At 41.0% G+C, this 22,060-nt stretch overlaps 2 protein-coding genes across 2 annotated transcripts in view; one reads left to right on the forward strand and one right to left on the reverse strand.

Moving 5' to 3' along the window:
* Positions 1-382: 382 nt before the first annotated feature.
* LOC117526662 (glycine-rich cell wall structural protein 1.8-like) lies at positions 383-1,903 on the reverse strand. Its single transcript, XM_034188715.1, has 2 exons — positions 1,826-1,903; positions 383-1,666 (listed from the first exon to the last, which is right to left on the reverse strand). The coding sequence occupies exons 1-2, from the start codon at positions 1,901-1,903 to the stop codon at positions 383-385; spliced, it is 1,362 nt and encodes a 453-aa protein (XP_034044606.1).
* Positions 1,904-8,254: 6,351 nt separating this feature from the next.
* LOC117526663 (multidrug and toxin extrusion protein 1-like) overlaps positions 8,255-22,060 on the forward strand; it is a 49,242-nt gene continuing 35,436 nt past the window's right edge. The window contains exons 1-6 of the mRNA XM_034188716.1: positions 8,255-8,329; positions 8,455-8,603; positions 15,733-15,775; positions 19,997-20,041; positions 20,117-20,214; positions 21,355-21,452. Coding sequence (XP_034044607.1) covers positions 8,255-8,329; positions 8,455-8,603; positions 15,733-15,775; positions 19,997-20,041; positions 20,117-20,214; positions 21,355-21,452 — 508 coding nt within the window. The remainder of the gene's footprint in view (positions 8,330-8,454; positions 8,604-15,732; positions 15,776-19,996; positions 20,042-20,116; positions 20,215-21,354; positions 21,453-22,060) is intronic.

Raw genomic sequence — 22,060 nt, forward strand, 5'->3', positions numbered from 1 at the left:
GGTGGGCCTTCCTAGGTTTTTAACTAAATTGAAGCTTTAAATCAATATTCTTTCATTTTTATCCCCTTCATAGAATAGACAGTAAATAAATGAAAATACACACTTATTTATTGATCGATTAATTTTTTCATTGTTGTTTTTTTGTTGCTGTTGTTGTTTCTTGCTGAAATCATGGAATATTGTAACAGATTGAAATAAATCTTAACCATTAATATGTGACAGCAGCAGTGTGAGCTTCTGCACTTATTTGAACAGTTTCATAAGTAAATCACTGGCAGTAATTCCAGCGACCAAGATGAGGACCATGAGCAGGACTGTCAAGAGACGGCGAATAAGCAGTTGTCTCCCTGACAGGATCTTTCCCACTGTAGAGGTCATGGATTTACTGCTCTCCTCCTGCTGTGTACTTCTCTCCTCCCGCTGTGTACTTCTCTCCTCCCGCTGTGTACTGCTCTCCTCCTGCTGTGTACTGCTCTCCTCCTGCTGTGTACTGCTCTCCTCCTGCTGTGTACTGCTCTCCTCCCGCTGTGTACTTCTCTCCTCCTGCTGTGTACTTCTCTCCTCCCGCTGTGTACTGCTCTCCTCCCGCTGTATACTTCTCTCCTCCTGCTGTGTACTGCTCTCCTCCCGCTGTGTACTTCTCTCCTCCTGCTGTGTACTTCTCTCCTCCTGCTGTGTACTTCTCTCCTCCTGCTGTGTACTGCTCTCCTCCCGCTGTGTACTTCTCTCCTCCCGCTGTATACTTCTCTCCTCCTGCTGTGTACTGCTCTCCTCCCGCTGTATACTTCTCTCCTCCCGCTGTATACTTCTCTCCTCCTGCTGTGTACTGCTCTCCTCCCGCTGTATACTTCTCTCCTCCTGCTGTGTACTGCTCTCCTCCCGCTGTATACTTCTCTCCTCCCGCTGTATACTTCTCTCCTCCTGCTGTGTACTGCTCTCCTCCCGCTGTATACTTCTCTCCTCCCGCTGTATACTTCTCTCCTCCTGCTGTGTACTTCTCTCCTCCCGCTGTATACTTCTCTCCTCCTGCTGTGTACTGCTCTCCTCCCGCTGTATACTTCTCTCCTCCCGCTGTATACTTCTCTCCTCCTGCTGTGTACTGCTCTCCTCCCGCTGTATACTTCTCTCCTCCCGCTGTGTACTTCTCTCCTCCTGCTGTGTACTTCTCTCCTCCCGCTGTGTACTTCTCTCCTCCTGCTGTGTACTTCTCTCCTCCCGCTGTGTACTTCTCTCCTCCTGCTGTGTACTGCTCTCCTCCCGCTGTATACTTCTCTCCTCCCGCTGTGTACTTCTCTCCTCCTGCTGTGTACTGCTCTCCTCCCGCTGTATACTTCTCTCCTCCTGCTGTGTACTGCTCTCCTCCCGCTGTATACTTCTCTCCTCCCGCTGTATACTTCTCTCCTCCTGCTGTGTACTGCTCTCCTCCCGCTGTATACTTCTCTCCTCCCGCTGTATACTTCTCTCCTCCTGCTGTATACTTCTCTCCTCCTGCTGTGTACTGCTCTCCTCCCGCTGTATACTTCTCTCCTCCCGCTGTATACTTCTCTCCTCCTGCTGTGTACTGCTCTCCTCCCGCTGTATACTTCTCTCCTCCCGCTGTGTACTTCTCTCCTCCCGCTGTGTACTGCTCTCCTCCCGCTGTGTACTTCTCTCCTCCTGCTGTGTACTGCGCTCCTCAACACTCACACGAGTAGTTGGAGAAGTCGTGAGCAGATCTGCAGATGGAAGTGAAGGTTTTCATATAAACACTGAACCATAACATTAGACACCAATATGTCATAACTGCAGGGAAAAATGCAAAGTGGTAATAATGATGTCTTATTACCTGAATTTTCATTCTGACTGACTTCTTCTCTTTCTGTCGTTTGGAGTCCTGCTCTAACAAAAGCCTGATTAAAGACATTAAGGCAATATTCAACTTCAAAGTCCATCTGAAGACAAAATACTGCAGGGAAACAAGTACCCATTTAAACTCAAAATTTTACATTAGAATCCTATTTTTATCAAATATGTTTACATATGAATGATTTGAAACTGACATGCTGATAATTATTCACAACTGCTCTCAGGACCAATTTGGTAAAATGGGTAAAAACTATCACTTAGCATTCTGAGGGTTCTCAGTTGTACGTACGCACCTCCTCAGCAGCTTTCTGCCAATTAAATTGGTGCAAAAATATGATTAAAAAAATTAACTGTAGGACCAAACAAGTGGCCAGTCCAGTCCACAGACCTATTCCAGAGAAGAGAAAAGAACATTTTCACGATGGCTCTCATAAATCTTTGCTGTAAAACATCAGCGAAGAAAATGCTTGTTCCCACCTGAAATGCCCATCTTTGCTGCGAACATCAAAGACACACCAATGGGAAGGCCAATGATGTAGTATCCCACTAGGTTACATGCAGCACCAATCATCTGTTTTCCTGCTCCTTTAAGAAAACCTCCAATCGCTGTCTGTGGACATCACACACAGATTAAGTTACCTCCTTTCTCAGTCAGTAACATGTCTGGGATATTATGATGACTGATCTTTAAAAAAGGCTTCTCACCACAACAGCATCAGGGATATGCATCAAACCATATATAAGCATGACCTTGGCAACCTTCTGTATAATTTCTCTAAAAAACAAGTAGAATCACGTTGGACAAAAGTACATTTTGAAAATGAGTCTCAAGTTTTATGCTGGATGCTCTTCCTAACGCAACTCCATGTTAGAAAATGGGATCCGGGTACCTTCCAGACTGGAAACAAGCACATGTAACTGCTTTTCCACCACCTGTGCCTTAAATGTGTCACATTTTTGCCGTGATCGGGGTTTGATCCTATTTTTGCCCTCTTTCGTTTACCACCATCTGCTCCTGCTTTGAATTATTAGTTGTTTATTTTCATAATGTGTTATTCTATGTTCTATTTTTCTTTGCCACCTTGGTTCTTTGTCTCATTGTGTACTTCAGCCATGGTTCAATTCCATCCTAGTTTTGATCTGTCAGTTTGTGTGTTCATGATTGATCTTTTGTTCTTCACTTGTTTATTTTGCTCATCTCATTTGTGTTATCAGTTTTGCTGTTATGTCAGGTTTTGTATTTGTTAGTCATTGCTTTTCTTGTAGTTTGTTTAACCACTTTGTTTTCTTAGTTCCTGTTTAGTTTAGCTTTAGTATTTATTTTCCATGTATTCTCTGATTAGTTCTCATGTTCATGCCCGGTTCATTGTTATATTTCATTCTGTCCTCGGTCCTGTTTCCCTCACGTCCCTCTGATTATGTTCTCATTCCACTGCACCTGCCTCGTGTCTCTGTCTCGCACTTTGATTCAGTCTGCTTTGTGTTTTCCTTCACTCACGCTCTCTGCACCTGCTCATGCGTCATTGTCTATTACATCACTCCACTTGGTGCACTCTCTTCCTTACTATCTTGCACTGTGCTTAGCCTTTGTTCACTAGCCACGACCCCTTTCTAGATTGTTCCTCATGTGCACCTAATTCAATTCAATTCAATCAATTTTTTTATATAGCGCCAAATCACAACAAACAGTTGCCCCAAGGCGCTTTATATTGTAAGGCAAGGCCATACAATAATTATGTAAAACCCCAACGGTCAAAACGACTCCCTGTGAGCAAGCACTTGGCTACAGTGGGAAGGAAAAACTCCCTTTTAACAGGAAGAAACCTCCAGCAGAACCAGGCTCAGGGAGGGGCAGTCTTCTGCTGGGACTGGTTGGGGCTGAGGGAGAGAACCAGGAAAAAGACATGCTGTGGAGGGGAGCAGAGATCGATCACTAATGATTAAATGCAGAGTGGTGCATACAGAGCAAAAAGAGAAAGAAACAGTGCATCATGGGAACCCCCCAGCAGTCTACGTCTACAGCAGCATAACTAAGGGATGGTTTAGGGTCACCTGATCCAGCCATAACTATAAGCTTTAGCAAAAAGGAAAGTTTTAAGCCTAATCTTAAAAGTAGAGAGGGTGTCTGTCTCCCTGATCTGAATTGGGAGCTGGTTCCACAGGAGAGGAGCCTGAAAGCTGAAGGCTCTGCCTCCCATTCTACTCTTACAAACCCTAGGAACCACAAGTAAGCCTGCAGTCTGAGAGCGAAGCGCTCTATTGGGGTGATATGGTACTACGAGGTCCCTAAGATAAGATGGGACCTGATTATTCAAAACCTTATAAGTAAGAAGAAGAATTTTAAATTCTATTCTAGAATTAACAGGAAGCCAATGAAGAGAGGCCAATATGGGTGAGATATGCTCTCTCCTTCTAGTCCCCGTCAGTACTCTAGCTACAGCATTTTGAATTAACTGAAGGCTTTTTAGGGAACTTTTAGGACAACCTGATAATAATGAATTACAATAGTCCAGCCTAGAGGAAATAAATGCATGAATTAGTTTTTCAGCATCACTCTGAGACAAGATCTTTCTGATTTTAGCGATATTGCGTAAATGCAAAAAAGCAGTCCTACATATTTGTTTAATATGCACTTTGAATGACATATCCTGATCAAAAATGACTCCAAGATTTCTCACAGTATTACTAGAGCTCAGGGTAATGCCATCCAGAGTAAGGATCTGGTTAGACACCATGTTTCTAAGATTTGTGGGGCCAAGTACAATAACTTCAGTTTTATCTGAGTTTAAAAGCAGGAAATTAGAGGTCATCCATGTCTTTATATCTGTAAGACAATCCTGCAGTTTAGCTAATTGGTGTGTGTCCTCTGGCTTCATGGATAGATAAAGCTGGGTATCATCTGCGTAACAATGAAAATTTAAGCAATACCGTCTAATAATACTGCCTAAGGGAAGCATGTATAAAGTGAATAAAATTGGTCCTAGCACAGAACCTTGTGGAACTCCATAATTAACTTTAGTCTGTGAAGAAGATTCCCCATTTACATGAACAAACTGTAATCTATTAGACAAATATGATTCAAACCACCGCAGCGCAGTGCCTTTAATACCTATAGCATGCTCTAATCTCTGTAATAAAATTTTATGGTCAACAGTATCAAAAGCAGCACTGAGGTCTAACAGAACAAGCACAGAGATGAGTCCACTGTCCGAGGCCATAAGAAGATCATTTGTAACCTTCACTAATGCTGTTTCTGTACTATGATGAATTCTAAAACCTGACTGAAACTCTTCAAATAGACCATTCCTCTGCAGATGATCAGTTAGCTGTTTTACAACTACCCTTTCAAGAATTTTTGAGAGAAAAGGAAGGTTGGAGATTGGCCTATAATTAGCTAAGATAGCTGGGTCAAGTGATGGCTTTTTAAGTAATGGTTTAATTACTGCCACCTTAAAAGCCTGTGGTACATAGCCAACTAACAAAGATAGATTGATCATATTTAAGATCGAAGCATTAAATAATGGTAGGGCTTCCTTGAGCAGCCTGGTAGGAATGGGGTCTAATAAACATGTTGATGGTTTGGATGAAGTACCTAATGAAAATAACTCAGACAGAACAATCGGAGAGAAAGAGTCTAACCAAATACCGGCATCACTGAAAGCAGCCAAAGATAACGATACGTCTTTGGGATGGTTATGAGTAATTTTTTCTCTAATAGTTAAAATTTTGTTAGCAAAGAAAGTCATGAAGTCCCATATTGGCCTCTCTTCATTGGCTTTCTGTTAATTCTAGAATAGAATTTAAAATTCTTCTTCTTACTTATAAGGTTTTGAATAATCAGGTCCCATCTTATCTTAGGGACCTCGTAGTACCATATCACCCCAATAGAGCGCTTCGCTCTCAGACTGCAGGCTTACTTGTAGTTCCTAGGGTTTGTAAGAGTAGAATGGGAGGCAGAGCCTTCAGCTTTCAGGCTCCTCTCCTGTGGAACCAGCTCCCAATTCAGATCAGGGAGACAGACACCCTCTCTACTTTTAAGATTAGGCTTAAAACTTTCCTTTTTGCTAAAGCTTATAGTTAGGGCTGGATCAGGTGACCCTGAACCATCCCTTAGTTATGCTGCTATAGACGTAGACTGCTGGGGGGTTCCCATGATGCACTGTTTCTTTCTCTTTTTGCTCTGTATGCACCACTCTGCATTTAATCATTAGTGATCGATCTCTGCTCCCCTCCACAGCATGTCTTTTTCCTGGTTCTCTCCCTCAGCCCCAACCAGTCCCAGCAGAAGACTGCCCCTCCCTGAGCCTGGTTCTGCTGGAGGTTTCTTCCTGTTAAAAGGGAGTTTTTCCTTCCCACTGTAGCCAAGTGCTTGCTCACAGGGGGTCGTTTTTGACCGTTGGGGTTTTACATAATTATTGTATGGCCTTGCCTTACAATATAAAGCGCCTTGGGGCAACTGTTTTTTGTGATTTGGCGCTATATAAAAAAATTGATTGATTGATTGATAAGTGTTACATGACAGTCATGAATGTGTCATAAACATTATGGCAATGTCATAAATGTTTATGACTGCTGTCATTAAGTGTCATTCGGTTTTTGTAATGATAAGTTGGTATTTTTTGGGTTGTCTTGAATATGGCAACTTGATATTAATCAAAGTGACACAACCAGACGTTGTCTTTGGCCTTGTATGCCATCCATCCATCCATCCATTTTCTTCAGCTTTATCCGGAGTCGGGTCGTGGGAGCAGCAGCTCAAGCAAAGCCGCCCAGACCTCCCGATCCACACACACCTCCCCCAGCTCCTCCGGGGGAACCCCAAGGCGTTCCCAACTCAGCCGAGACATGTAATCCCTCCAGCGTGTCCTGGGTCTTCCCCGGGGCCTCCTCCCAGTGGGACGTGCCTGGAACACCTCTCCAGCGAGGCGTCCAGGGGGCATCCGGAAAAGATGCCCGAGCCACCTCAACTGACTCCTTTCGACGTGGAGGAGCAGTGGCTCGACTCCAAGCTCCTCCTGAGTGACCGTGCTCCTCACCCTATCTCTAAGGGAGTGCCCAGCCACCCTGCGGAGGAAACTCATCTCGGCCGCTTGTACTCGCGATCTCGTTCTTTCGGTCATGAGCCAAATCTCATGACCATAGGTGAGGATCGGAATGTAGATCGATCGGTAAATCGAGAGCTTTGCCCCCCTACTCAGCTCTCTCTTCACCACGACGGTCCAATACAGCGACCGCATCACTGCAGATGCTGCACCGATCCGTCTATCGATCTCACGCTCCATCCGTCCCTCACTCGTGAACAAGACCCCGAGATACTTAAACTCCTCCACTTGAGGCAAGGACACTCCACCGACCTGAAGAGGGCAAAGCACCTTTTTCCGGTCGAGAACCATGGCCTCGGATTTGGAGGTGCTGATTTTCATCCCAGACGCTTCACACTCGGCTGCAAACTGCCCCAGTGCACGCTGAAGGTCCTGATTTGCTCTCCCCCTCTAGCTGCCACCTTATCGTGGTGGGGGAGTTTGTGTGCTCCCGGATGATCCTAGGAGCTATGTTGTCGGGGGCTTTGTGCTCCCTGTAGGGTCCCCCAAGGCAAACAGGTCCTAGGTGATGGGTCAGACTAAGGGCAGTTCAGAACCTCCATGACCAGTAAAAGATCAAGGACAGAGACGTCGCCCGGTATAGCGGAGCCGGGGTCCCACCCTGGAGCCAGGCCTGGGGTTGGGACTCACGCGCGAGCGCCTGGTGGTTGGGCCTTAGCCCATGGGGCCCGGCGGGGCTCAGCCCGAAAGAGTGACGTGGGCCCGCCCTCCTGTGGGTTCACCACCTGCAGAGGGGGCCATGGGGGTCGGGTGCAGAGAGGATTGGGTGGCGGTCGAGGGCGGGTGGCCTGGTCCATGCTCACAGCCCCTGGCTGTTGGGACGTGGAATCAATCAATCAATCAATCAATTTTTTTATATAGCGCTAAATCACAACAAACAGTTGCCCAAGGTGCTTTATATTGTAAGGCAAGGCCATACAATAATTATGTAAAACCCCAACAGTCAAAACGACCCCCTGTGAGCAAGCACTTGGCTACAGTGGGAAGGAAAAACTCCCTTTTAACAGGAAGAAACCTCCAGCAGAACCAGGCTCAGGGAGGGGCAGTCTTCTGCTGGGACTGGTTGGGGCTGAGGGAGAGAACCAGGAAAAATGTCACCTCGCTAGGGGGGAAGGAGCCTGAGCTTGTGCAGGAGGTTGAAAGATACCGACTAGAGATAGTCGGGCTCACCTCCACGCACAGCTTGGGCTCTGGTACCCAAATCCTGGAGAGGGGCTGGACCCTTCAATTGTATGCCATTATATTCTAATGTACGTATTTCTGTACATTTGTTCTAAAGACAGTATTTATGTTTCTTTCTTTCAAAAATGCAGGTATTTAATGTCACTGGTGTTTCCATTGGCATTGGCTTGGCACAAACATGTGATACCCTCATCAGTCAGGTAGAGTTACTATACAATGAGTTGTTTTTTTGTTTGTTTGTTTGTTTTTTTTAGATATATATATTTCGTGATAGAAGTTGTTCAAACTCAGCATATTTACATCCCCACTGACCTATTTCTTGCAGACATATGGGAGCGGTAACTTGAAGCGTGTTGGTGTGATTCTGCAGAGAGGGATCCTGATCCTGCTGCTGGCCTGTTTCCCCTGCTGGGCTCTTCTCATCAACACTGAGCCTATTCTTCTTGCTGTCAAACAGAGTCCAGAAGTGGCCCGGTCAGTCTTTGATTAATTCCTTAAATAACCATAACCATCTTATTCGGAGAACCTCGCACAATGTCTTTGTTTATACAAGTAATCTTTTTTTCTGATATAAAATAAGTGGCACTATAATTTTGCAGCTGGAAATGAGTGTATCATACAAATTAACAGTTTTGCTTTGGTGCACATGTAGAATAATTAAGACCCTCAGTAATCATGGACTAACTGGACCTAACATCATGAAGTTATGCATAGCTGCTGCAAATGTAAACTAAAATAAAATAAGAGCTGATTATATTGCAAGTCTGTAGAATGTCGGAGGTCCAGAAGTCATCACAAGTGGTGGAGATCTTCATCATGCAAATTCAGTCAAACCTCCTGCTCAGATAGGGGACCCCTAGAAGGTTGCTCCTCTCCACCACAACCATCAGCGAAGACCAAACCTCAAGCAGAGAACATAAGAGCAGAATCAATCAGCCAGTGCTAGCAAGTCATAGAACAGCTAGCCCTTTGCTTCACGTTAAGTAAGAGCAGAGCCCGTGGTGTGCACATTTGCTACAGGGAGCCCCTGTCCTCATATCCAAAGGAAAATAAGATTACATACATACTCTAGTGCAGTGAACTAGATGAACTCATTTTCCACCTGTTCAAAGGGATGTTAATCAGTGAAATCACCTGCTGAAGTCAGTGGCTGCAAAGAAAACCTGCACCCTCCTGGCCCTTTCTGGAATAGTTTGGATACCACTTCTCTAGTGAAACTTTGGTGAGGAGGGGGGCACACATGAGACTTTTTTATACACCTGTAACTTATACTTCTCTGCGACTTACATTCCAGAAACTATGATCACTAATCATTTAATTTAGTTACTATAGCTAGCTCTCGCTATCATGCTCACTAAGCAAAAATAGTTTTGTGAAATAAGAAATGGGAAATGCTGCATTTCGTAGACAGGGCAGATAATTCTTATTCCACTTTTCTGATAAGACCCTCCATCTCGTTATCTTACAAAGAAGGAAAAACATGCTGCATGCCTCACTGTAATTTGTAAGACTGTTGTGCACCTGTTTGAAAATGTGCAAATTTTTCAACAGGTGCAAATGATCACAAAGATCAATTTTCTGCTCACACTAACTGTTTTTCAGTGCACTTCAAGAAATACGTCTGACAGTGATGACACTAATGTGTGTTTACTCTGAAACCACTAACAGGTGAACTAATTAACTGCCAAATACTGAGTTGAAGAATTAATATTTTGTCAGCACACGGCCTAAACAACGCCATGCCCATTGTAATTCTGATTGCTGTAGTCAGAAATCTGAATGTATAGACACTGAGGTCATTGGACGCTTGTCGTTATGTCTGGATTCTGTGGCGTGAAATGGATGAGAGTCTGTAAGTCCCCCTAATGATAGGACACCAGTCCTATGTAGGTTATTTCCCCAGTGGAGACCAGTACCCATCTACAGGTTGATGAACTGGGACAATGCAGATTAAGTGACTTGTCCAAGGTCACAGACAGGAAGCACCAGCAAGATTTAAGCCTAGGTCCACATATTAGCAGGCCAGCTCCGTATCCACTCAGCTACTTGTTTTGCCAGCTGTAATCAGCATATTAATCAGATGTGGGCTGGTCATGGGTTTTGAGTTTAAGATTACTATCTCCGGTACACAGTGTATCTGATCTTTGCCTTGATTGTGCATTTCTACACAGAAAAGCATTCTTTAATGACACTGTCACTTGTTCCTTCTTTCTGGTTGGACACACCAACCAATCAAGCACTCTGAAATATCTTAACAATTTGTTCAGTAGTTTAAGTGTGATCTTGCTGTCAAACCAACAAATAGTTGCCGGCTGACGCCTGATCTGGGAATTGCAAAGTTGCCAAATATTTCTGTCATTTACAGTTTTTTGCTGATTGGTTACACACATTTTGTAAAATTTGGCTCACTGTGTCAAAACTCTACACACAAGCAAGATAAGACACAAAACTTGTAAAACTCCTCACAGCTCTGTCAAAATGAAACCCTACAATCAAAACCTAACAATCTCTTCTAAAAATATCATTCTAGCAACAAAATGATACAAATATGCACCATTTTGAAACATCTTGTTTTTTTATTTATTTGAATTTGAATTTATTAGGCACCAGTGCTTACAAAAAACATTAATTTACAGACCACAAAATCAATACAAAAAAAAAAACTAAAAAAAAACAAAACAAAAGTTACAGGAAAGAAAGAACAAGAAAATAATGTACATGGTGCCCAAAAGGTGTAGGCAGAAGCAACGCTTATCAATGCCTACACCCACCCGTACAGTCAAGTCAACCCAAGCTAAGTGCCAGTTCATACACGTTCAGTTTCTCAGGTAGCTTATTCCATTTTTTGGGGGCCACATATAGAGACACAGAAGCATTTCCTGGTCGTCCTAGCGCCAGCAATTTTAAAATGATACAAACCCCTTAAATTATATATTCCGTTTCTTTGCAGAAAATATCCTTGAATTCTAAATGGCACTTGCTTATTTTTCACTTTATACATCAGTTGAACAGTCTTAAATGAAATCATGTCATAGAGTTTTAAAATCTTTGATTTGATAATCAATGGATTGGTATGATCCCGATAGCCTGCATTATGAATTATTCTTAATGCCCTTTTTTGAAGGATGAATAATGGTTGCACTGTAGTTTTAAAGTTATTGCCCCATACTTCAGCACAGTAAGTCAAGTAAGTTGCAGTCAATGTGCAATACAGAGTATGTAGTGATTTACCATCAAGAATGTGCTTTGCCCTATTTAATATTGCAGTACTTTTTGATACTTTCTTTTCAATATGTCATCAACAATGATCACACCTAACAACTTGCTCTCTTTGACACATACTATGTTTACCCCCTGTATGTTTAACTGTATTGGTTTATCTTTTTGTGGTTTCCAAAAAACATTATTTTTGTTTTAGACCAATTTAATGACAATTTGTTCATATCGAACCAACTCTTGAACATTATCATTTCAGATCCCAAAGTAACTAATAATTGTTGCAAATGATCTCCTGAACAAAATAAGTTTGGGTCATCTGCAAAGAGAACTGATTTAAACACATCCAAGACTTTACATAAATCACTGCTATAAAATATAAATAATAATAATAATAATCTTCAAAACAACAGCAACACACTGATGTGTTTTACACAAAACACTGAAGTCAATATATTTTTATTTTTATTTAATTTCTATTTCTTTGGAAAACAAAAAACAAACCAACAAAATCAGGGAAATGACACTTTGATTGCTAAATACTGTAACTTTCAGCTCTTGTTTGAGAAAAAGTAAATAGAAATACAGTGAGGAAAATAAGTATTTGAGCACCCTGCGATTTTGCAAGTTCTCCCACTTAGAAATCATGGAGGGGTCTGAAATTTTCATCTTAGGTGCATGTCCACTGTGAGAGACATAATCTAAAAAAAAAAAAAAAAATACAATCACAATGTATGATTTTTTAATAATTCATTTGTATGTTACTGCTGCAAATAAGTATTTCAGCACCTGGAAAATTAATGTTAATATTTGGTACAGTAGCCTTTGTTTGCAATTACAGAGGTCAAACGTTTGGTGTAGTTTTTCACCAGGTTTTCACACACTGCAGCAGGGATTTTGGTCCACTCTTCCATACAGATCTTCTCTAGATCTTTCAGGTTTGGAGTTTCAGCTCCCTCCAAAGATTTTCTATTGAGTTCAGGTCTGAACACTGGCCAGGCCACTCCAGGACCTTGAAATACTTCTTACGGAGCCTCTCCTTAGTTGCCCTGGCTGTGTGTTTGGGGTCATTGTCATGCTGGAAGACCCAGCCATGACCCATCTTCAATGCTCTTACTGAGGGAAGGAGGTTGTTTGCCAAAATCTCGCAATACACGACCCCATCCATCCTCACTTCAATATGGTGCAGTCATCCTGTCCCCTTTGCAGAAGAGCACCCCCCAGAGTATGACGTTTCCACCCCCATGCTTCATGGTTGGAATGGTTTTCTTGGGGTTGTTCTCATCCTCTAAACATGGTAAGTGGAGTTGATTCCAAAAAGCTCTATTCCGGTCTCATCTAACCACATGACCTTCTCCCATGCCTCCTCTGGATCATCCAGATGGTTACTGGTGAACTTCAAACGGGCCTGGACATGTGCTGGCTTGAGCAGGGGGACCTTGCTGCCCTGCAGGATTGTAAACCATCACAGCATCATGTGTTACTAATGTAATCTTTGTGACTGTGGTCCCAGCTCACTTCACGTGACCAGGTCCTCCTGTGTAGTTCTGAGCTTTCTCAGAATCATCCTTACCCCACAAAGTGAGATCTTGCATGGAATTCCAGACCAAGGGAGATTGACAGTCATCTTGTGTTTCTTCCACTTTCTAATAAATAATCATAACAGTTGTTGTTTTCTACCAAGCTGCTTGCCTGTTGTCCTGTAGTCCATCCCAGCCTTGTGCAGGTCTACAGTTTTGTCCCTGGTGTCCTTAGACAGCTCTTTGGTCTTGGCTATGGTGGACAGGTTGGAGTGTGATTGATTGATTGTGTGAACAGGTGTCTTTTATACAGGTAACAAGTTCAAACAGGTGCAGTTAATACAGGTAAAGAATGCAGAATAAGAGGGCTTCTTAAAGAAAAATTAATAGGTCTGTGTGAGCCAGAATTCTTGCTGGTTGGTAGGTGTTACTTATTTGCAGCAGTAACATACAAATAAATTATTAAAAAATCATACATTATGATTTCTGGATTTTTTTTTTTTTTTTAGATTGTCTCTCACAGTGGACATGCACATAAGATGAAAATTTCAGACCCCTCCATGATTTCTAAGTGAGAGAACTTGCAAAATCGCAGGGTGTTCAAATACTTATTTTCCTCACTGTATGCTGATTTCAGTGTTTTGTGTAAAACACATCAGTGTGTTGTTTATTTATTTATTTATTTAGTTGGAACCCCATTAGCTTCCACAAAGTGGTTGCTAGTCTTCCTTGGGTCCAAAAACTTTAAATCACAATACAACTGCACTTCAACAATTAACATTTATACAATATACAATACAACATTTATACAACAATAGCATTTCAACATTTCAACAGATTCAATTCCTGATTCTCACAACATTAAACTCAGTCCAAAGTCGATGCTTTTTTTTTTTGTTCATTAATACAGTTTTGTTTTAAAATCTTTTTTAAAATAATATTTACAGCTTATTTGCCGTATGCCCCAGGCAAATGGGTCCATGCTTCTGAGGATCTAAATAACACTGTTCTCCTCATACAGTTGGACTTTGAGAAAGGTACGATTAAATGACCAAAGCTAACCTGCCAAGTAACATGTTAATGACAATAGCCACTGTACACCAATTTATCTGAATATGGCAGTGTGCATATGACAAAGTATCTTTATATTTAACTTATCCTGTACCTTTAACCACCCTTAGGTGGTGTGCATCTCATTCACACACGCTGATTTGATTTGATTTGTTGATTTGAAAGTGTTTCAAAATGGTGCATGTGTGTATCATTTTGTTGCTAGAATGACATTTTTAGAAGAGATTGTTAGGTTTTCACTGTAGGGTTTCATTTTGACAGAGCTGTGAGGAGTTTTACAACAAGTGTTGTGTCTTATCTTGCTTGTGTGTAGAGTTTTGACACAGCGAGCCAAATTTTGCGAAATGTGTGTAAGCAATCAGCAATGTAAAACTGTAATAGAATTTCAAAGCACATCTGGTAATTGGAAATACTTATGCACACATCTGAAAAGACTCACACCGAAAACTCACCACCAATCAGTCTGACATTTGGCTCTACAAATAGATCTCAGGCCAGACATTTTGTCAAATCTGCAATCATGGAGGCTGTAAGACCCAGAGAAAGAGAGTCAGAGGAAGACAAGGAGAAGTATGTGGACAAGGACAAAGACAAAGAAGACCAAAAAGGAGAAATGTATCACATGAAATTTGAGAAACTTTGGTGAACCATGTGATCAACCACGGCCTCACACTAAGGGAAGCTGGACAAAAGGTTGACCCAAACCTCAGCCACCACACAGTGGATAGTACTGTCAAGTGCAATATCATTCTGATGTTACCGTACCATGTATGTAAACTACAGTACTTTAAATACTTGTTTTCATTGTTTAGATTTGTCAGTTGAATTTGAGCTGTACAGTACTCTGTCTTTCTTCCAGTATTTGTAAGAAATCTCTGTTACTTTGTAAGCAAACAAACAAACAAACAAAGCAGGGAAAAAAAACACTCTTTGTTGCTAAATACTGTAACTTTCAGGTCTTGTTTGAGAACAATTTAATAAAAAATATGATATGACTTCAGTGTTTTGTGTAAAACACATCAGTGTGTTGCTGTTGATTTGAAAGTGTTTCAAAATGGTGCACGTGCGTGACATTTAGTTGTTAGAATGACATTTTTTGAAGGGATTGTTAGGTTTTGATTGTAGGGTTTCATTTTGACGGAGCTGTGAGCAGTTTTACAAGTGTTGTGTCTTGTGTGTAGAGTTTTGACACAGTGAGCCAAATTTTGCAAAATGTGTGGAAGCAATTGGCAAAAAACTGTAAGTTATTTTACTGTAACTTCACTATGTAAAGTTATTTCAACTCACGTAACTAGAGAAGTCTTGTGGCGTTATGAAATAACTAAATTAAATTAACAAAAGAAAAAATATATGCAAATTGTTACATCAGTTTTCCTCATTGAGACAGAAGTTTTTTAGAGTGCAGTTTCCCTCAGTGTGAAGCCATGGATGATCCACCAAAGTTGCTTGAATTTCATCTGAAACATTTCTCCTGATTGGTGGTGAGTTTTCTGTGTGTGTTTTCAGATATGTGCATAAGTATTTCCAGTTACCAGATGTGTTTTGCATTTTTATTAAAAGGGTTTTCCCAATGATAAGGTATTTTATCTTTGCATTCAGTGTCTACTGTAGGAAACTGTGTGTAATGTTCTGCAACAACTATGGTGAAGAATTTCAAGTAATGTGCAAAGCAGAAAATGTGTTTAAGGTATTGTCACATTATGTTTTAGCTATTGTTACAAGAGCATTCACTTTTTGGCTGTGAGCAGTTGGCAAAAACTGTAAATTCATATGTACAATTTTTTTCTGACATAAAGTATAGCCCAGCTGTATGTGGAGATCATCATGTCTGCTCTGCCTGTGAGTGCATCCTACACGTAATCATCTATATACTAAGCGTGGAGGTCCCATTTTTCATCCTCAATGTTATCTGGATCTGCTCACTTCACATATCATCTCTACACTCTCGATCATCCCACATCCCCTGTAGTTACGGACGCACATCATGTCTCTTTTACAACACCCCTTAATTGCTCACATTTTGCATTTAATTAGAACTGCCCATCTGTGATATTTCGCCAATTTCTGCCAGATGGCATTTTTGCCTCGTGAGTATGAATCTGTCCAGCTTCCATGTATGACATTCAATGCATTGTCAATGAACACTGCTTTTTTATCCGTATTTCATCAAGGTAGGCCAATGAAAATTAGCTGAAAATCTGAATCTGCCATCATAATTGCACCACCTATTATAGTTCAGGTGCGACAGGCCCATTTTGGATGCCGAAAATAGCGCTCGGTTACCCCCCAAAAAAAGCATAGAAACAGTATAGTTTTGTGAAAGCATTGCTTTTGAATTATTGCAAACCAGTGGTGGACACAGTTCCAATAATATGATTATTAAAGGTAAAGTTTTCATTATCTTTTCAGATAACTTTGAAAACTATTTTTGGACCAATTATCTTCCGATAAATTTTTGTCCGATAATTTTTAGACCATTAATGTAGTAAACAAGGGTGAACAGATGTGTAGTACTACTCTCTGCAAACAGAGAAGAGCTGTTTCTAAAAGAAACTGCTCTATCCTCTGTAGGCAAAGGAGAACTAGTCACAAAAAAAACATTTCTTTTAACCCCATATTGCTATGTGGCCAATATCACCCAGAGTCATCCAGAGGAATACATTTTTAACTTATGGTTCAAATTTTAACCAAACTTATTTCGGACAAGTTATTTAAATTAACATCACTTCTGAAATTTTATAAAGTGAAAATATCAGATATATGTTTTATTTTTAAAGTAATGTGCTAATTTTTAAGGTTTTAGTGTGGGCATGCTGTGTCCATGTGCATTATGGGTGATAGGGTAATCTCAGTACATTCACGACAGGAGAATGCATTTGAGAAACTCTGATCAGGACAACAGCATTAAACTCTAGTGCCTAAAACTCTTGTGAATATATTCTCTGGGTTTATAGACGTTGTTATTGTGTTTGCTTTTATTAAATTCCACGCATCTTAAACATAGCAAGTAGCAACACAGATTATCTGGAATTTTGTGTTTGCAAGTTTTCAAGGTCTCTACTGCCATCTACTGGCCAGTAGTATTCATGGCAGTATTTAGACTGAAGCTGGGCTGACACTATGATATATTCAATCACTGTACTTGCTTCCAGCTCAAACTGTACCACAGAACCGCACGGTGTAAAAGTTCAGAGTGTACGATTTATGTTCTCACACACGTACGTTCAAAAACCACACGTCGGACTCGTGTTTCCAGAAGCAAAACATAAACAGAAGCTTTTTTTTCAAACTTAATTTACAAAAACTCAATGGGAGACATCAAAGTAAAAAAAAAATAAAAAAACAAAAAAACATTACAAGACAGGTCTGCGGTGTTTGCACAGGCACAGTGCGAGTGGTTTGACGCTTGTAGTGCTTCAGCAGCGGGTTACCCTCACAACGGCTCACCAGAATATCAAACAGGTTTGATATTCATCTGACCATATGATCGGCGATCAGGAGGTCGTTGTGAAATGATAAACGCAGCTCATTTCTCCATGTATACTAAACGATGCAGGATGCGCAATTAACCTGAAATTCTGTGCCATCCAAAAAATTCTCGCACGAATGAAAAATCAGCTGAGAAAGGGCCAAAACTTGCACGGGCACCAGTAGATCATGGCAGTGTTCTATTTATTTTGACACTGGTTATATCAGACGGTTATCTAATTACAACTTGGCTTTTTTTTTTTTTTTTTTTTTTGAAAATGCCTCTTTTTTTACAAATAAAAATGGCATATTTTACAAAAGCACATTTATCTGTAAACACCACCACACAACACACCTCACATTAACGTGTTGGTTTACATACAATGAATCAACCAATCAGTGTGAGCAGAGGCACATTTTACCCAGAATGCCATCTGTCTGTGTTTGTTACAAAACGTCTGAATTAGTGCATTATTCAACATTAAAATATATATGTTATATCTTAACTTTGCACAAATGACAGAATTGACATTAATAGAGTTATTCTATCAGTATTTATTTTATTTATATACCAAACCATAAATCAGCACTGCTTTATTTTCCAAGACCTCGGCCTGATGGCAGCACTGTGAGTGGGTAGAGAGTTGGCAAGTGTATTGGAGACAATACTGGAAGTTATCAGTTATCTGTAACTTCCAATACATTTTTGGGTGCTTTATTGTTTTAGCTTTATCAAAAATAACTTTTCAGTTATCTGATTATTTGTTATCAAAGTTAATTTTTTGGTTATCTGTGCCCACCACTGTTGTAAACAAATGTCAGCATGTTTTTATTACACTTTCTTTCCAGTCTTGCCTTCAGTTTTGTGCATTCTCATAATTTATTATAATCTGTCATTCCCATCATACTTCAGTGTACACTAGGTGGCGCTGTTACTGCTGCAAATGTCTTTTACTGCTACCTGGTGTTGTGATAGATAAATTTATTGACAACTTCAGAACATAATCAGAAAGAAATAAAAGTTCCATCCATCTTGTTATGTGTCGGACGCAGCTTGGAGAACCGACCAGCGTTTGAAGGACCCAGTATGAAATAAGCAGAGCACGGTACAAAGGCTAACTGAATTTAATACATAACAGTGATAATATAATAACAAAAAGGTGCGGCCTGGCGTGGTGCGCTCCCAGCAGCGCTAACGGTCCGGAGCCAGAAGTTGTTTCGGACCCAAGGACCCCGCCGACACCCCCCAGGTGGCCGCAACAACCGAGTCTGTGAAAGAAGGAACCATTATGTGAGTCCACACTCTACACACAGAACACTTAAAGGTGTACAAACAGCAAACACTTCCTGGCTTGATTACTGATCAGCTTCCCAACCTGCAGGCATGGAACATCCAGTTCACAAAACTCCACTGCAGTGAAAGCTGATACATGACTAACACCACATTTACTGACTGTATAACTGTTAGTCACAAAATCTAACGTACCTCAGGAAGTGTGCTGACGAGCGTGAGACCTCACCCCCTCCTCTTTCACAGACTGTGCATCAAACCTGGACGTTCTCAGCATCCGCTGCTGATGAGATGGCTCCCAAGACGACGATCTCACCCGTCTGGTCACAAGGTCGAGTCTCTGGCAAATACACACTGTGCACTCCAGTCTTAAATGCCAACATGTTCCAATCCATCCAGATGCACCACAGCTGTGAGTCCTGATGAGTCGCAGGTGATCAGGGTGAGGTCCTGACAGCCTCAGCAACACAGCCACTCAGTCCCAAACGCACGCCACCTGGGAGGAAAACCAAAAAACAGAAACAAACCGGCAGCCAGGCCCCCCCAGCCATATAACAGTACCCCACCCTCACGGGAAGCCTCCCGGCGACCACACACACCTGGCCCAGGAGAAACACCCCCCTCCAGGGACCATGGCTGGAAACCGCGTCTGCGTTCATCCTCCAGACTGGAGGAACTGGCTGCATCTTTGCCCTTGTTTCTGACAGTCTCTTAGCACAGGTGTGGCCAGGAGTTCTTACACCTGTGCGGTCAGCCTTTATCCAAACATGTGTAATTAGTCATAAAACAAAACACAAACAACCAAAACACCCCCCCCTCCCCAGGGGACCGTCCCATCAAACCCCAGGGAAGGGGAGAAAAGAAAAACAACCCAAACTTGAGCTTACAAATAAAAATACTAAAAACCGGCAGCCAGGCCCCCCCAGCCATATAACACATCTTCATTATACTACAGAGTCATTTCATAATTATTAGGACTTTAAAAAAGATGAATTTTAACCTTCTTAAATAATTACTCAGTGTGTCTGTTATAGCTGCAACTTCAAAATGCTTTGAAGGTTTTCTTTTGGAAGCTAATACGTTGTCTCAGTATACTGCTGCACACTTTCCCGGGTCAGTGACTCACGATAAGTACACTCTTTCTTCGCCATCTGAAGGACAAGTACTTTGCTAGTAGTTAATATAAATACTGTTGATATTCATTTTTGATCACTTGTTGTCAGTGTTTTATTCCTTTTCTGGACTTCACATGTGCATTTGTGTTGTGAAAAAGTTGCAAGGTTATGTTTTTGCTTCTTCAGGCTGCATTTATGTTCCATCTCCAAGTGCGGTATCTTCAAAACCAGGTGATGTTCTGACACAATCAGACATCAAATGTATTTGTTAAAATGTAAGTTAATCTCAGATGGTGCTGTTTACAGGGGATTGTATGGCCTCAGGTTATAACTGGAGTTGCTGCAAATGTAATTAACATGGTCACCAATGCCGTCCTTCTTTATTATCTGCAGTTAGGAGTGGTGTAAGTATTCCGGCCTCATTATTTTGTCTTTAAGCGCCAAAGTATGACTGTACTATTGAACAACTACTTATATTGGCAGATTCACTGACAACTGATTTAAGTTGATGAGCTAAAATGTTGACCGTAGAATTTAGCTACAGAGTGAAAACAAAATTAGAAACACTTTTTACAATGTAATCAACATGAAAAAATAGTGCCTTGTCTTGCGGCAACATGATTCATGTAAAATAATAATTTATGGGAGACTTTTTACAATTTTTATGAATTGTTTTATGTCCAACTTTAAGTTACCATAAAGTGATATTTAATTGTGTTCAATCCATTATATTTTGTTTCACATTTTAATCATAATGTTTATTCATCATGTTTTGTTTTGTTTTGTTTTCATAATTTTCCCGAATTTAATCATTTTCCAGAATTTAATATTTTAACAATAAATAACGGCAACTATAGTTGTTGGTATTTTAGCTAAAGCTGTCTTTTTTATTTTTGGACAATTTATATGTTTCTTTTTTATTGCTTAGTGTAACTTTTTAAACAATACTCCTGCATTGCCTATAGGGATCCAAAGAATCAACATTGAGTAGTGTTCATAAAATAGTTAACAAACGTTTTTCAAGCGTGGTGATAAATTATGCAAAGTTTCCAAAATGATTTTAACTGAAAGTGCAGGGAAAATGGGAAAGTTTTGTGAATAATTGTATTTATTATTTGGCACATTTAGTTGATGTTTTACAACTGGCAAGGGTGAGATATTTCCTTTGTTTCTAGCTTGTCTGGTTACCAGGGACTGATTAATGGTGATATCAAAATCCATTGTTCACTGTTGTTAGATAATATCCCTAATTTCTCCAAAAATATTAGTCCTATCAACTTTCCATTTATGCGGTGTTCATCCTTGACCCATAAGCACATCAAATGGCAAATGTGACCTCTCCCCATTTTCTCCATGATCGAAGCTAAACATGAACACAGAGTCCACTTGGCTTTTAATGCATAAATGAATGACTTTGGGGACACGTCATGTTTTACAGTCATTAGCAGCTATGGGTTTTTCCAACAAAATGCATTATGTGGTTACTTTTATTTCCTTGGGGAATTCTAAAACCTGTTATTTTTATCATGTCTTTCTCCTTAAAGTGGGTCTGCAGCAGCCAGTGTGATCTCACAATATAGTCTGTTGGTGCTCTTGTACATGTACATCTGGTGGAAGCAGCTGCACAAAGCTTCATGGGGAGGTCAGTTTTTATTATTATTATTATTAATGGTATTATTCCACAGGATGGCACATTGGCTTCGTGATTCTTTCTGTGAGAGGTTTGCATGTTCTCCCCCTGTTTGTGTGGGTGCTCCGGCTCCCTCCCACTTCTAAGGACATGCAGGTTAAGTGAATTAGTAACTTTAAATTGGCCATAGGTGTGAGTACGGGTATGGCTGCTTTGTTTGTCTATATGTGACCCTAACTTCAAGGTGTACCTCACCTCATGTCCTATGACTACTTTGATAAGCTCCAGTACCACTGTGACCTTTGACTGGATTGAGCGGGTATAGAAAATAAGTGAATGAATGATTATTATAAGCAAATTTCCATTTTGTGCAAATACTGTGTTGGGGTATTGTGTGTGTGCTGCGGTTGTGCACATGGGGTGGGGGGGGAGTTGTGTGTGGGAGGCATCACTGCAAACATCCACTATGATCATTAAATCAAGATTACAAAGTAGTGGTAGGGGAGAGTGCAGCAAGCTCAGCATCAGACAGTGGTGTGTTGGATAACATGAAAATGGAAAGATTGAACACTGACCCAAAGGTCAGATGGTGGAAGCTGAAGTAGGATCACTGTTGTGTG

Source organism: Thalassophryne amazonica, chromosome 15 (assembly GCF_902500255.1).
Source record: "Thalassophryne amazonica chromosome 15, fThaAma1.1, whole genome shotgun sequence".
Classification (NCBI taxonomy): domain Eukaryota; kingdom Metazoa; phylum Chordata; class Actinopteri; order Batrachoidiformes; family Batrachoididae; genus Thalassophryne; species Thalassophryne amazonica.